At 43.8% G+C, this 12,562-nt stretch overlaps 1 protein-coding gene across 5 annotated transcripts in view; it reads left to right on the forward strand.

Moving 5' to 3' along the window:
* NFAT5 (nuclear factor of activated T cells 5) overlaps positions 1-12,562 on the forward strand; it is a 111,979-nt gene that overhangs the window by 1,880 nt on the left and 97,537 nt on the right. Inside the window, exon 1 of one of the 5 annotated variants that reach the window (XM_077288499.1) lies at positions 11,738-12,418. The exons of 3 other annotated variants lie outside the window; for them this stretch is intronic. In XM_077288499.1, the coding sequence (XP_077144614.1) occupies positions 12,346-12,418 (73 nt within the window). In that variant the 5' untranslated portion in view covers positions 11,738-12,345. Of the gene's footprint in view, positions 1-11,737; positions 12,419-12,562 lie in introns of those variants that run through there. One more of the 5 variants, XM_077288500.1, reaches the window with a different exon arrangement.

The following is a 12,562-nucleotide window of genomic DNA, read 5'->3' on the forward strand; positions in this document are numbered from 1 at the left end:
CATATGTTCTGGGGAAATTTTTGGTCTTATGTCATGATTTTGAGGTGTGCTGGATACCTTTGTGGGACTCTTGATAAAAATAAAAGTTAACTTGTAGATACATTTCATTATTTACATTGTACTTGAGTTACATCCTGTATTATACCAAAGCGCTGCACTCACTATTCTGCTGGTGCAGTCACTGTGTACATACATTACATTACTGATCCTGAGTTACATCCTGTATATACCCCAGAGCTGCACTCACTATTCTGCTGGTGCAGTCACTGTGTACATACATTACATTACTGATCCTGAGTTACATCCTGTATTATACCCCAGAGCTGCACTCACTATTCTGCTGGTGCAGTCACTGTGTACATACATTACATTACTGATCCTAAGTTACATCCTGTATTATACCCCAGAGCTGCACTCACTATTCTGCTGGTGCAGTCACTGTGTACATACATTACATTACTGATCCTGAGTTACATCCTGTATTATACTCCAGAGCTGCACTCACTATTCTGCTGGTGCAGTCACTGTGTACATACATTACATTACTGATCCTGAGTTACATCCTGTATTATACCCCAGAGCTGCACTCACTATTCTGCTGGTGCAGTCACTGTGTACATACATTACATTACTGATCCTGAGTTACATCCTGTATTATACTCCAGAGCTGCACTCACTATTCTGCTGGTGCAGTCACTGTGTACATACATTACATTACTGATCCTGTACTGATCCTACGTTACATCCTGTATTATACCCCAGAGCTGCACTCACTATTTTGCTGGTGTAGTCACTGTGTACATACATTACACTACTTATCCTGTACTGATCCTGTATTATACTCCAGAGCTGCACTCACTATTCTGCTGGTGCAGTCACTGTGTACATACATTACATTACTGATCCTGAGGTGCATCCCGTATTATACCCCAGAGCTGCACTCACTATTCTGCTGGTGCAGTCACTGTGTACATACTGTACATTACTGATCCTGAGTTACATCCTGTATTATACTCCAGAGCTGCACTCACTATTCTGCTGGTGCAGTCATTGTGTACATACATTACATTACTGATCCTGAGTTGCATCCTGTATTATACTCCAGAGCTGCACTCACTATTCTGCTGATGCAGTCGCCGTGTACATACATTACATTACTGATCCTGAGGTGCATCCTGTATTATACTCCAGAGCTGCACTCACTATTCTGCTGGTGCAGTCACTGTGTACATACATTACTGATCCTGAGTTGCATCCTGTATTATACTCCAGAGCTGCACTCACTATTCTGCTGATGCAGTCGCCGTGTACATACATTACATTACTGATCCTGAGGTGCATCCTGTATTATAATCCAGAGCTGCACTCACTATTCTGCTGATGCAGTCACTGTGTACATACATTACATTACTGATCCTGAGTTACATTCTGTATTATACTCCAGAGCTGCACTCACTATTCTGGTGCAGTCACTGTGTATATACATTACATTACTGATCCTGAGTTACATCCTGTATTATACTCCAGAGCTGCACTCACTATTCTGCTGGTGCAGTCACTGTGTACATACATTACTTTACTGATCCTGAGTTACATCCTGTATTATACTCCAGAGCTGCACTCACTATTCTGGTGCAGTCACTGTGTACATACATTACATTACTGATCCTGAGTTACATTCTGTATTATACTCCAGAGCTGCACTCACTATTCTGGTGCAGTCACTGTGTATATACATTACATTACTGATCCTGAGTTACATCCTGTATTATACTCCAGAGCTGCACTCACTATTCTGCTGGTGCAGTCACTGTGTACATACATTACTTTACTGATCCTGAGTTACATTCTGTATTATACTCCAGAGCTGCACTCACTATTCTGGTGCAGTCACTGTGTACATACATTACATTACTGATCCTGAGTTACATTCTGTATTATACTCCAGAGCTGCACTCACTATTCTGGTGCAGTCACTGTGTATATACATTACATTACTGATCCTGAGTTACATCCTGTATTATACTCCAGAGCTGCACTCACTATTCTGCTGGTGCAGTCACTGTGTACATACATTACTTTACTGATCCTGAGTTACATCCTGTATTATACTCCAGAGCTGCACTCACTATTTTGCTGGTGCAGTCACTGTGTACATACATTACATTACATTACTGATCCTGAGGTGCATCCTGTATTATACTCCAGAGCTGCACTCACTATTCTGCTGGTGCAGTTACTGTGTACATACATTACATTACTGATCCTGAGTTACATCCTGTATTATACTCAAGAGCTGCACTCACTATTCTGCTGGTGCAGTCACTGTGTACATACATTACATTACTGATCCTGAGTTACATCCTGTATTATACTCCAGAACTGCACTCATTATTCTGCTGGTGCAGTCACTGTGTACATACAGAATACGAAATGTAATGTATGTACACAGTGACTGTATCAACAGAATAGAGAGTGCAGCTCTGGAGTATAATACAGGATGCAACTCAGGATCAGTAATGTAATGTATGTAAACAGTGACTGCACCAGCAGAATAGCAGTGCAGCTCTGGGGTATAATACAGGATGTAACTCAGGATCAGTAATGTAATGTATGTAAACAGTGACTGCACCAGCAAAATAGTGAGTGCAGCTCTGGAGTATAATACAGGATGTAACTTAGGTTCAGTAAAGTAATGTATGTACACAGTGACTGCACCAGCAGAATAGTGAGTGCAGCTCTGGAGTATAATAAAGGATGTAACTCAGGATCAGTAATGTAATGATCGTACACAGTGAGTGCAGCTCTGGAATATAATACAGGATGTAACTCAGGATCAGTACAGGAACAGTACTGTAATGCATGTACACAGTGACTGCACCAGAATAGTGAGTGCAGCTCTGGAGTATAATGCATGATGTAACTCAGGATCAGTACAGTATAAGTAATGTATGTACACAGTGACTGCACCAGCAGAATAGTGAGTGCAGCTCTGGGGCATAATGCGGGATGTAACTCAGGATCAGTACAGGATAAGTAATGTAATGTATGTACACAGTGACTGCACCAGCAGAATAGTGATTGCAGCTCTGGAGTATAATACAAGATGTAACTCAGGATCAGTACAGGATAAGTAATGTAATGTATGTACACAGTGACTGCACCAGCAGAATAGTGAGTGCAGCTCTGGAGTATAATACAGGATGTAACTCAGGATCAGTAATGTAATGTATGTACACAGTGACTCGACCAGCAGAATAGTGAGTGCAGCTCTGGAGTATAATACAGGATGTAACTCAGGATCAGTAATGTAATGTATGCACACCGTGACTGCACCAGCAGAATAGTGAGTGCAGCTCTGGGGTATAATACAGGATGTAACTCAGGATAACATATATGGATCATTAGTATTTTTCAGGAGTCTCCCCACTAGAAGAGGTTTGTAAAGGTACCGTCACACTAGGCGATATCGCCAGCGATCCGTGACGTTGCAGCGACCTGGATAGCGATATCGCTGTATTTGACACGCAGCAGCGATCTGGATCCCGCTGTGAAATTGCTGGTCGCTGCTAGAAGGTCTGCACTTTATTTGGTCGCTAGGTCGCCGTGTATCGCCGTGTTTGACAGCAAAAGCAAGGATACCAGCGATATTTTACACTGGTAACCAGGGTAAACATCGGGTTACTAAGCGCAGGGCCGCGCTTAGTAACCCGATGTTTACCCTGGTTACCAGCGTAAAAGTTAAAAAAACAAACAGCACATACTCACCAGCGCGTCCCCCAGCCTCTGCTTCCTGACACTGACTGAGCGCCGGCTCTAAACTGAAAGTGAAAGCACAGCGGTGACGTCACCGCTGTGCTGTTAGGGCCGGAGCTCAGTCAGTGTCAGGAAGCAGAGGCTGGGGGACGCGCTGGTGAGTATGTGCTGTTTGTTTTTTTAACTTTTACGCTGGTAACCAGGGTAAACATCGGGTTACTAAGCGCGGCCCTGCGCTTAGCAACCCGATGCTTACCCTGGTTACCCGGGGACCTCGGCATCGTTGGTCGCTGGAGAGCGGTCTGTGTGACAGCTCTCCAGCGACCAAACAGCGACGCTGCAGCGATCAGCATCGCTGTCGCTATCGCTGCAGCGTCGCTTAATGTGACGGTACCTTTAGTCACTGACCCAAGGTCAAATACAGCACGAACTGTAATCACAAGGGCAATCATATACTCTGATTTCAGGATGTACAGTACCAGGAAACTGGACCAGCAGGTTGTTATTCCTGGAAGAGCTGCAATTAATTACCTGCTAATAGCAAAGTATACAACACCCCATAATATGAGAAGGAGCCTGACCCACTGCTGGAGACAGCACCTGCAGAATGTCCTTACCCCTGACAGAAGCCTGCCTATGAAATGTTCAGACCAGTAGATGACATCTGTGCAGGACTATGGCTTGTGATTAAAGGGGTTATCCACGTAAAACATTTTTGCTATTGGATTCAATTACAAATGTTGCACCCTTTGGCATTTAAAGGCTTTTTGTTTTCCTGCACTTTCCACTTTGATCCGGTTTATGGTCATAAATCAGCTGAGAGGAGCTCAGAAATAGACGGATGATAAAGCGAATAAGCTCACTGACGATTCTCATTTAACTCATTCTGCAGTGAGCAATGGAACCTAGAAGCTATAAAAGGCAAAAATTGCAACATTTTTAATGAAACCAAATTGCAAAAAAATGATTTTTAACCTGAACTATAAGTATTTAAGTTGAAAAAAAATGTCCCGAAAGGTGGACAACCCCTTTACGTCTGCTGACAAGATATAAGCCGAAACTCAACCCTCTGATGAAATGTCGGGAGATAAACCCACTGTCAGAATCTGATAGACGGTTATCACTTGGCATCAATGACTTTACGTGACTTGTGCTGCTTTTATACAACGGCATTTTATATTATCTCATCTGTTTGTTGTTGATGGGTAAACTGGGCGCAGTCGGGTTATATTTACGGTTGGCACTGCCCTTATACACCCAACATTACTTATTGACCTCCTGATTGTGTACAACCATCTGAATGACATTTCTTACAGCTCCGATAAGCTGTGATCTGGAGGGAGATTCATTTACAAGTGTTAAATTTACCTGCAGTTCCCCCGCAAGATAAAATCAGCATTACACACTTTAAAAAAAAAATGAATGAGCTTTTTACATAATGCTCGGATTTTCCAGATTCTCTAGAGCAAGTGAAGTCTTGGTAGTCAATTGTCTCATTGATTAATAGACGATGGTCATGACTATGGGACCCCAATCCCCCTTATATAACAGAATTTCTTAACAGGGTATTTGAAAATCGGTTTCCTAAACCAGACATCCCCTTCCATTTGTTCTTTTTTTCTAAGCATGGACGTGCCCCGTGGGCTCTGAAGTAGTCAGTTTTTCTAGCACCCATCCTGCATGCTGACGGTTTCCAGGTAGCAAGATAATATTAAATGAAAAATGTGAGATTTTACCAGATACATAAAGTCGGGGATCTGACCTCTAACGATTCTTGGAATGATGGAAGTGGCGCACTGGTTAAATTTTTACCTACTTTTTGGCTATCCAAGAAGTTTGGCCACCAGCCAGGGAAATGCAGCAATGGGAACGTAGCGCCGAAATAATCACTTTTATGACCATTATTGCACCTTGTAAACCTGACTGAGAGCTTCTGTGCAGCGAGAAGAAAGCGAGAGGGACACTCATGTCGGATCACTTACCGACTAGTGTCCAGATCACACGAGCATTCATTAATTTTGTATTTCTTGCAAGAAGCAGCAGAATTATGCATTCTGGAGCTGAAAGCACAAGTCAATCCATATAACCTGTGTCTTCATCAAACTCGCTTGTCTTCCTGATGCATGCTGGATTATACCTTTTCAGGGTGGGCTAAAGGGGCTTGTGAGGTGGGCTCCCCAACAATCCTATTCATGGGCTACGATCACTTGGTACATACACCCTGAGAACGGCTCCTATGGCATTGTCACTCATGTCCTGCGCAGAAGGTCAGCTCCGTTATTTGGGCACTGAATGATGCCACGTTAGATCACTTTCTGCGTGGCCTTAATATTCTTCGCACTTTGTGGAGTATTATTAGGAAATGGCCTTGTTCTATGATCTGGCAGTATATGGCGGTATTGTTTTTGCCAATGCGTGCTTTCATTATTTTTGGCAAAGTATACAGTATATTTTGGAAAAGTGCCTAATTCTATAACCTGCGCACTGAATGATGTCACATTTGGGCACTGTATGGTGGCATTGATTCAGCACTATATGGTTCCACTCTTTGGGAGACATACGTGGTATTATTTGGACACAGTATGGGGTTAGTATTTGTCGTACTGGTGTGTAGAATTTCCTGTAGGTGTACAACATTCTTGTTTTACCTGTAACTTTTTTTTTTTTTTAAGTTATTTTCTTTTTTAAGCAAAGTTTGCCCAGGGGCGCCTACAAATCCTTGATCTTTATATTTTCACCATAATACACTTTACCACACTTGTCCTTACTCTTCAATGACAACCTGTGTGCGACGGACCCCCGCAGTAGAGTAGCAGGAAACAATGTTTGTACATGAAACATCACTGAGCCGATGTTAGAAACTGTCAGCATGTACACTGACCTGGAGTCATGCACTGGGTCCGGCAAGTTATGACTGGGGGTCCGACCGTTGGGATCTACATCAATCACTAAAATAGAGGTCTTTTGTCCCGTGTGAATAGAATCCTAGTGCGCATGTGTCTCTACCGCTTTATTAACTGGCTATGGTGTGGTCACGGATGCCAATTACTGCTCCCATAGACTAATAGGTGTGAATGGAGAGGTGATCACACATGGACTCCTATAGAAGTGCATGGAACATGAGCATTAGACACTCAGACCCATGGAAGTGAAAGGAACAGTGATCACTGTCAGATAAGGGGTCATTACTATTGTGGCCAATGGCCTGGGCTGTTTAACTCTAGTGGTCACACATGTGTAATACTGCTCCCATAGACCCATAGAAGTGAATGGTACATTGGTCACATACATGCACCACTGAACTACTACACTAGTAGGGGGTGCTAGATATCTGATCCCCCCCATCTGATATTGATTACCAATCCTGAGGAAAGGTCATCAACAGATTCTGAAAGAACAACCCCTTTAATCACTCGTCTCCTTAAAGCCACAACTTTCAATCTGGAGTCTCACTGCATCTGGTGGCCAATGCATGGTCTGCATGGCCATTACCTTTAACACCGTGAACCCATTAGCCCCCCCCCCATGTTTGTAATTTTGGCCAGATACGGGGCAGCCATGAAGAATGGGTATGGCACCCTATCATCGGGGCGGGCAGTGATACTTGCCAGCTTTCTGATCAGACTATTTTAGCGTGTGTAATTGCAGGTTGTGATGTTAATAGAGCAATATAATAAGTGACATGTCTGGTAAGTATAGACAATTAGGGCTATTTGCTATAATGGATTGGTTGCTACACCTATAAAATGCACGAGGAGGCAATATTCCTCCAAAAAGTGACCTTTAAAATGTAAGCACCGACCAGTCCTACCGAGGTCCAGGCATCACTAACCTATAGGATACATGCCGACAATACTGTAACAAAGGGGCTAATCAGAGAGGTAACTGTAACTTCAAAGTGGTGATCTAATGTGCAAAACAAGTGAGTACACCCTGCCTCAGTCAAACATGACGGAGAACAGGGAATTCATGGCATGGCAGTATTCTGCACAGTCAGGTCCCGTCCTCATATCACCGTGTGATTAACTTGTGTGCACAAGTATGAGATTTTTCTGTATTTTCATGACTATGAAAATTGTACATTCACACTGAAGGCATCAAAACTATGAATTAACACATGTGGAATTATATACTTAACAAAAAAGTGTGAAACAACTGAAATTATGTCTTATATTCTAGGTTCTTCAAAGTAGACACCTTTTGCTTTGATGACTGCTTTGCACACTCTTGGCATTCTCTTGATGAGCTTCAAGAGGTAGTCACCAGGAATGGTCTTCCAACAATCTTGAAGGAGTTTCCAGAGATGCTTAGCACTTGTTGGCCCTTTTGCCTTCACTCTGCGGTCCAGCTCACCCCAAACCGTCTCGACTGGGTTCAGGTCTGGTGACTATGGAGGCCAGGTCATCTGACGTAGCACCCCATCACTCTCCTTCTTGGTCAAATAGCCCTTACACAGCCTGGAGGTGTGTTTGGGGTCATTGTCCTGTTGAAAAATAAATGATGGTCCAACTAAACGCAAACCGGATGGAATAGCATGCCGCTGCAAGATGCTGTGGTAGCCATGCTGGTTCAGTATGCCTTCAATTTTGAATAAATCCCCAACAGTGTCACCAGCAAAGCACCCCCACACCATCACACCTCCTCCTCCATGCTTCACGGTGGGAACCAGGCATGTAGCGTCCATCTGTTCACCTTTTCTGCGTCTGGACTCATCAGACCAAAGCACAGATTTCCACTGGTCTAATGTCCATTCCTTGTGTTCTTTAGCCCAAACAAGTCTCTTCTGCTTGTTGCCTGTCCTTAGCAGTGGTTTCCTAGCAGCTAGTTTACCATGAAGGCCTGCTGCACAGTCTCCTCTTAACAGTTGTTGTAGAGATGTGTCTGCTGCTAGAACTCTGTGTGGCATTGACCTGGTCTCTAATCTGAGCTGCTGTTAACCTGCGATTTCTGAGTGTGGTGACTCGGATAAACTTATCCTCAGAAGCAGAGGTGACTCTTGGTCTTCCTTTCCTGGGGCGGTCCTCATGTGAGCCAGTTTCTTTGTAGCGCTTGAAGGTTTTTGCCACTGCACTTGGGGAAACTTTCAAAGTTTTTGCAATTTTTCGGACTGACTGACCTTCTTTTCTTAAAGTAATGATGGCCACTCGTTTTTCTTTACTTAGCTGCTTTTTTCTTGCCATAGTACAAATACTAAAAGTCTATTCAGTAGGACTATCAGCTGTGTATCCACCAGACTTCTGCACAACACAACTGATGGTCCCAACCCCATTTATAAGGCAAGAAATCCCACTTATTAAACCTGACAGGGCACACCTGTGAAGTGAAAACCATTCCCGGTGACTACCTCTTGAAGCTCATCAAGAGAATGCCAAGAGTGTGCAAAGCAGTCATCAAAGCAAAAGGTAGCTACTTTGAAGAACCTAGAATATAAGACATAATTTCAGTTGTTTCACACTTTTTTGTTAAGTATATAATTCCACATGTGTTAATTCATAGTTTTGATGCCTTCAGTGTGAATGTACAATTTTCAAAGGTTTCATAGTCATGAAAATACAGAAAAATCTTTAAATGAGAAGGTGTGTCTAAACTTATATATATATATCAATCATAAAATGCAATATGGCTGAGTAAACAGATGTTAGATAAATATGAGCTAGAAAATAGATGGATAATGAAAGATGGATATAAAAAAATAAATATGGTATAGATCGACAGATGGATGGATAATAATGATAAAGAAAGATGTGAGACAGACATAGGGGTGGACATTCCATTGCTGCATACTGCGCATCCACAGAGGGGCACAAGAGGTAAGGGGGCCACTACCACCTCCACAGCACAACATAAATGGGTGTATTCACTATTGGACTGTAAGGAGCCCACGTACCTGTCCTGCACAGGGGCACTCTTCTAACTATGATTTCCCCTGGATAGATAGATAAAAAACAGGCAGCCCTCCAAAAATCAAAGTGAAACACCGTGGCTTTACTAATCCATTAGCAGTTAATGGATCAGTAAAGCCACGGCGTTTCACTTTGATTTTTGGAGGGCTGAATGTTTTTTTTCTGATTTTCTATTTTGGAGGTTTGGACATCACTTTTTACAGGTGTTATTGCACCCGTTTTTTTTTTGGTAGTGCTGCCAAATTTTCTTAAGTTATTATAGATAGATAGAAAAGCTCCCCATCCTGAACTTGCTCCAGTTTTTCTAATGCCTTTTAATGTGTTGCCCAGAACTGGACACCGTATTCCAGATAAGGCCTGACCAAGGAGGAGTAGAGGGGGATAATTACTTCACGTGATCTAGACTCTATGCTTCTCTTAATACATCCTAGACTGTTTGCCTTTATAGCTGCTGCATCACACTGTTGACTCCTGTGCAGTCTGTGATCTATTAGCATACCCAAGTCTTTTCCACATGTGCTGTTGCTTAGTTCTATTCCTCCCATTCTATAGATGTAATTTTCATTTTTCTTGCCCATATGTAGATGTTAAATACCATTCTATTAGTCGCTGGCCATTGTTCAAGCTTATCTAGAACCTTCTGAATCCTTTCTGGCATCTCTAGTGCTACCTGTCCCTCCTAGCTTTGCATGGTCTGCAAATTTGATTAGGTTACCTTCCTTTCCCTTATCTAGATCATCTTTCCCTTATCTAGATCATTTATAAAAATGTTGACCACCACTGGGGCCAGGACAGAGCCTTGTGGTTCCCCAATTGAAACTCTTCCAATTGGATGTGCAACCATTTACCACCACTGAGTATGATCACTGAGCCAGTTACGAACCCACCTAATTGTAAGCCTTGTCAATCCCATACTTGGTCATTTCTTCAATAAGTATAGTATGAGACACGTTATCAAATGCTTTGCTGAAGTCTAGATATAGTTTATCTACCACATTTCTCTGATCCACCCACTCAGTGATTCCATCACAGAAGAAAATTACATTAGTCTGGCATGACTTGTTTGCTACAAACCCATGCTGGCTCTGGTTAATTACTGTATTCTTATCCTAGAATCCGCCCTTTTCTCACCATGGAGACAACAAAAACTCTCACTGTCGCCCTAATCCACTCCCGCCTGGACTACTGTAACGCTCTATTAATTGGCCTCCCCCTCACGCGACTTTCCCCTCTCCAGTCTATCCTTAATGCGGCAGCCAGGGTCGTCCATCTGGCTAATCGTTACTCGGACGTGTCCGCTCTTCGCCAGTCATTACACTGGCTGCCCATTCATTACAGGATACAATTCAAAGCACTTGTTCTCACCCACAAAGCTCTTCACAGTGCAGCACCGCCTTACATCTCCTCCCTCATTTCTGTCTATTGGCCTAGCCGACCGCTGCGCTCTGCAAACGACTTTCGACTAACCTCTGCACTAATCCGTACCTCCCACTCCCGACTCCAAGACTTCTCCCGTGCTGCACCAATCCTCTGGAACACTCTACCCCAAGATATTAGGACCATCCACAACTTGCACAGTCTTACGAGCTCGCTCAAAACACATTTGTTCAGAGTGGCCTATCACGTTCCCTAATCAGTTATTTTGTTTGTGTGTAGCCCATTCTCTATCTCCATCTACCCCCCACCCCCTGAAGATGGCTGGACCATCACTGTAAGTACATCATTGTAAATACACACCTGTACTTTGTATCTCCCCACCTCATTGTAGATTGTAAGCTCTCACCAGTAGGGTCGTCTGATTTTGTCTTATTTTGCTTTATTACTGTATTGTTAACATTGTTACCCATGACTGTTGTGTTTGAAACTGTTAAACTGTAAAGCGCTGCGGACTATGTTGGCGCTATATAAATAAAGATTATTATTATTATTATCCAAGTACTTACATTCAGTTTAATAATTTGTTCAACTATTTTTCCTTGAAAAAGTCTTGAGAACGGTTCACAGTTGGAGCCGAATTGTCGCCATTATAGACCATTAAATAGCATTTTTCTCACCTTTACAAGCTCCTTTTATTATTAGACAATGATATTGATAGTAGATGAGACACATGAAGGACAGATGTGATGGCGATAGATGACGGATATGACACAGACAGGGGGTGATGACGTCAGGGCAGGCAGTGATAATACTGCTGAGTAAGGTAATGCTGTTCTATGCAGTGACGTAACGATCACGTGCTTCTTGTCGCTCTGACTGGCACCTGTTGCATCCCGTCGTCTGATTGGCTAATAAGCGATAGACTCACAGCCAATCACCTTCCTGTCAGCCGCACATGCTGACAAAACCTTCTGCTGCCTACGTCACTCTCCAATCCCCCGCCCAGGAGGAGGGGCCGGAATCCGCGTCATCCTTCGTAAACATACGTGAGCGCATGTCACGGTTCAGCTCCGCCCTTAGTTACCGTCACTAACCGTGTTGGCTCTTCTACTCCGTCCCCTTAGTAACACTTAAAACTCCGCCCAGCTCCTTGGAACGGTCTCTCAGCACAAAGGCCCCGCCCCGCGCTTGCGCAGTGGACTGTCAGTAGGGGGGCGTGCCGTCGGTTCCTGTCAGTGTGTGAGCAGACCGGAGCGGACCCCGGGACTTAACGAGTTTATCCGCGCAGCTCCTGCTGGCCCGGGCGGCCATGCCCTCCGACTTCATCTCGCTGCTCAGCGCCGACCTTGACCTTGAGTCGCCGAAATCCCTGTACTCTAGAGGTGAGCGGGGCCCGGGGGCGGCTGAGGTGGGGGAGAGGGGACCTCCGGCTGTTGCGCCTGACTTTGGTTGCCGCGGAGGATTCTGGGACGGCAGTGGCCTTTCCTCGGGGCTGGTTGCCATGGTAACTTGCTTAGGTGTGGGAT

This window comes from Ranitomeya variabilis, chromosome 2 (genome assembly GCF_051348905.1).
Source record: "Ranitomeya variabilis isolate aRanVar5 chromosome 2, aRanVar5.hap1, whole genome shotgun sequence".
In the NCBI taxonomy this organism is placed as follows: Eukaryota; Metazoa; Chordata; class Amphibia; order Anura; family Dendrobatidae; genus Ranitomeya; species Ranitomeya variabilis.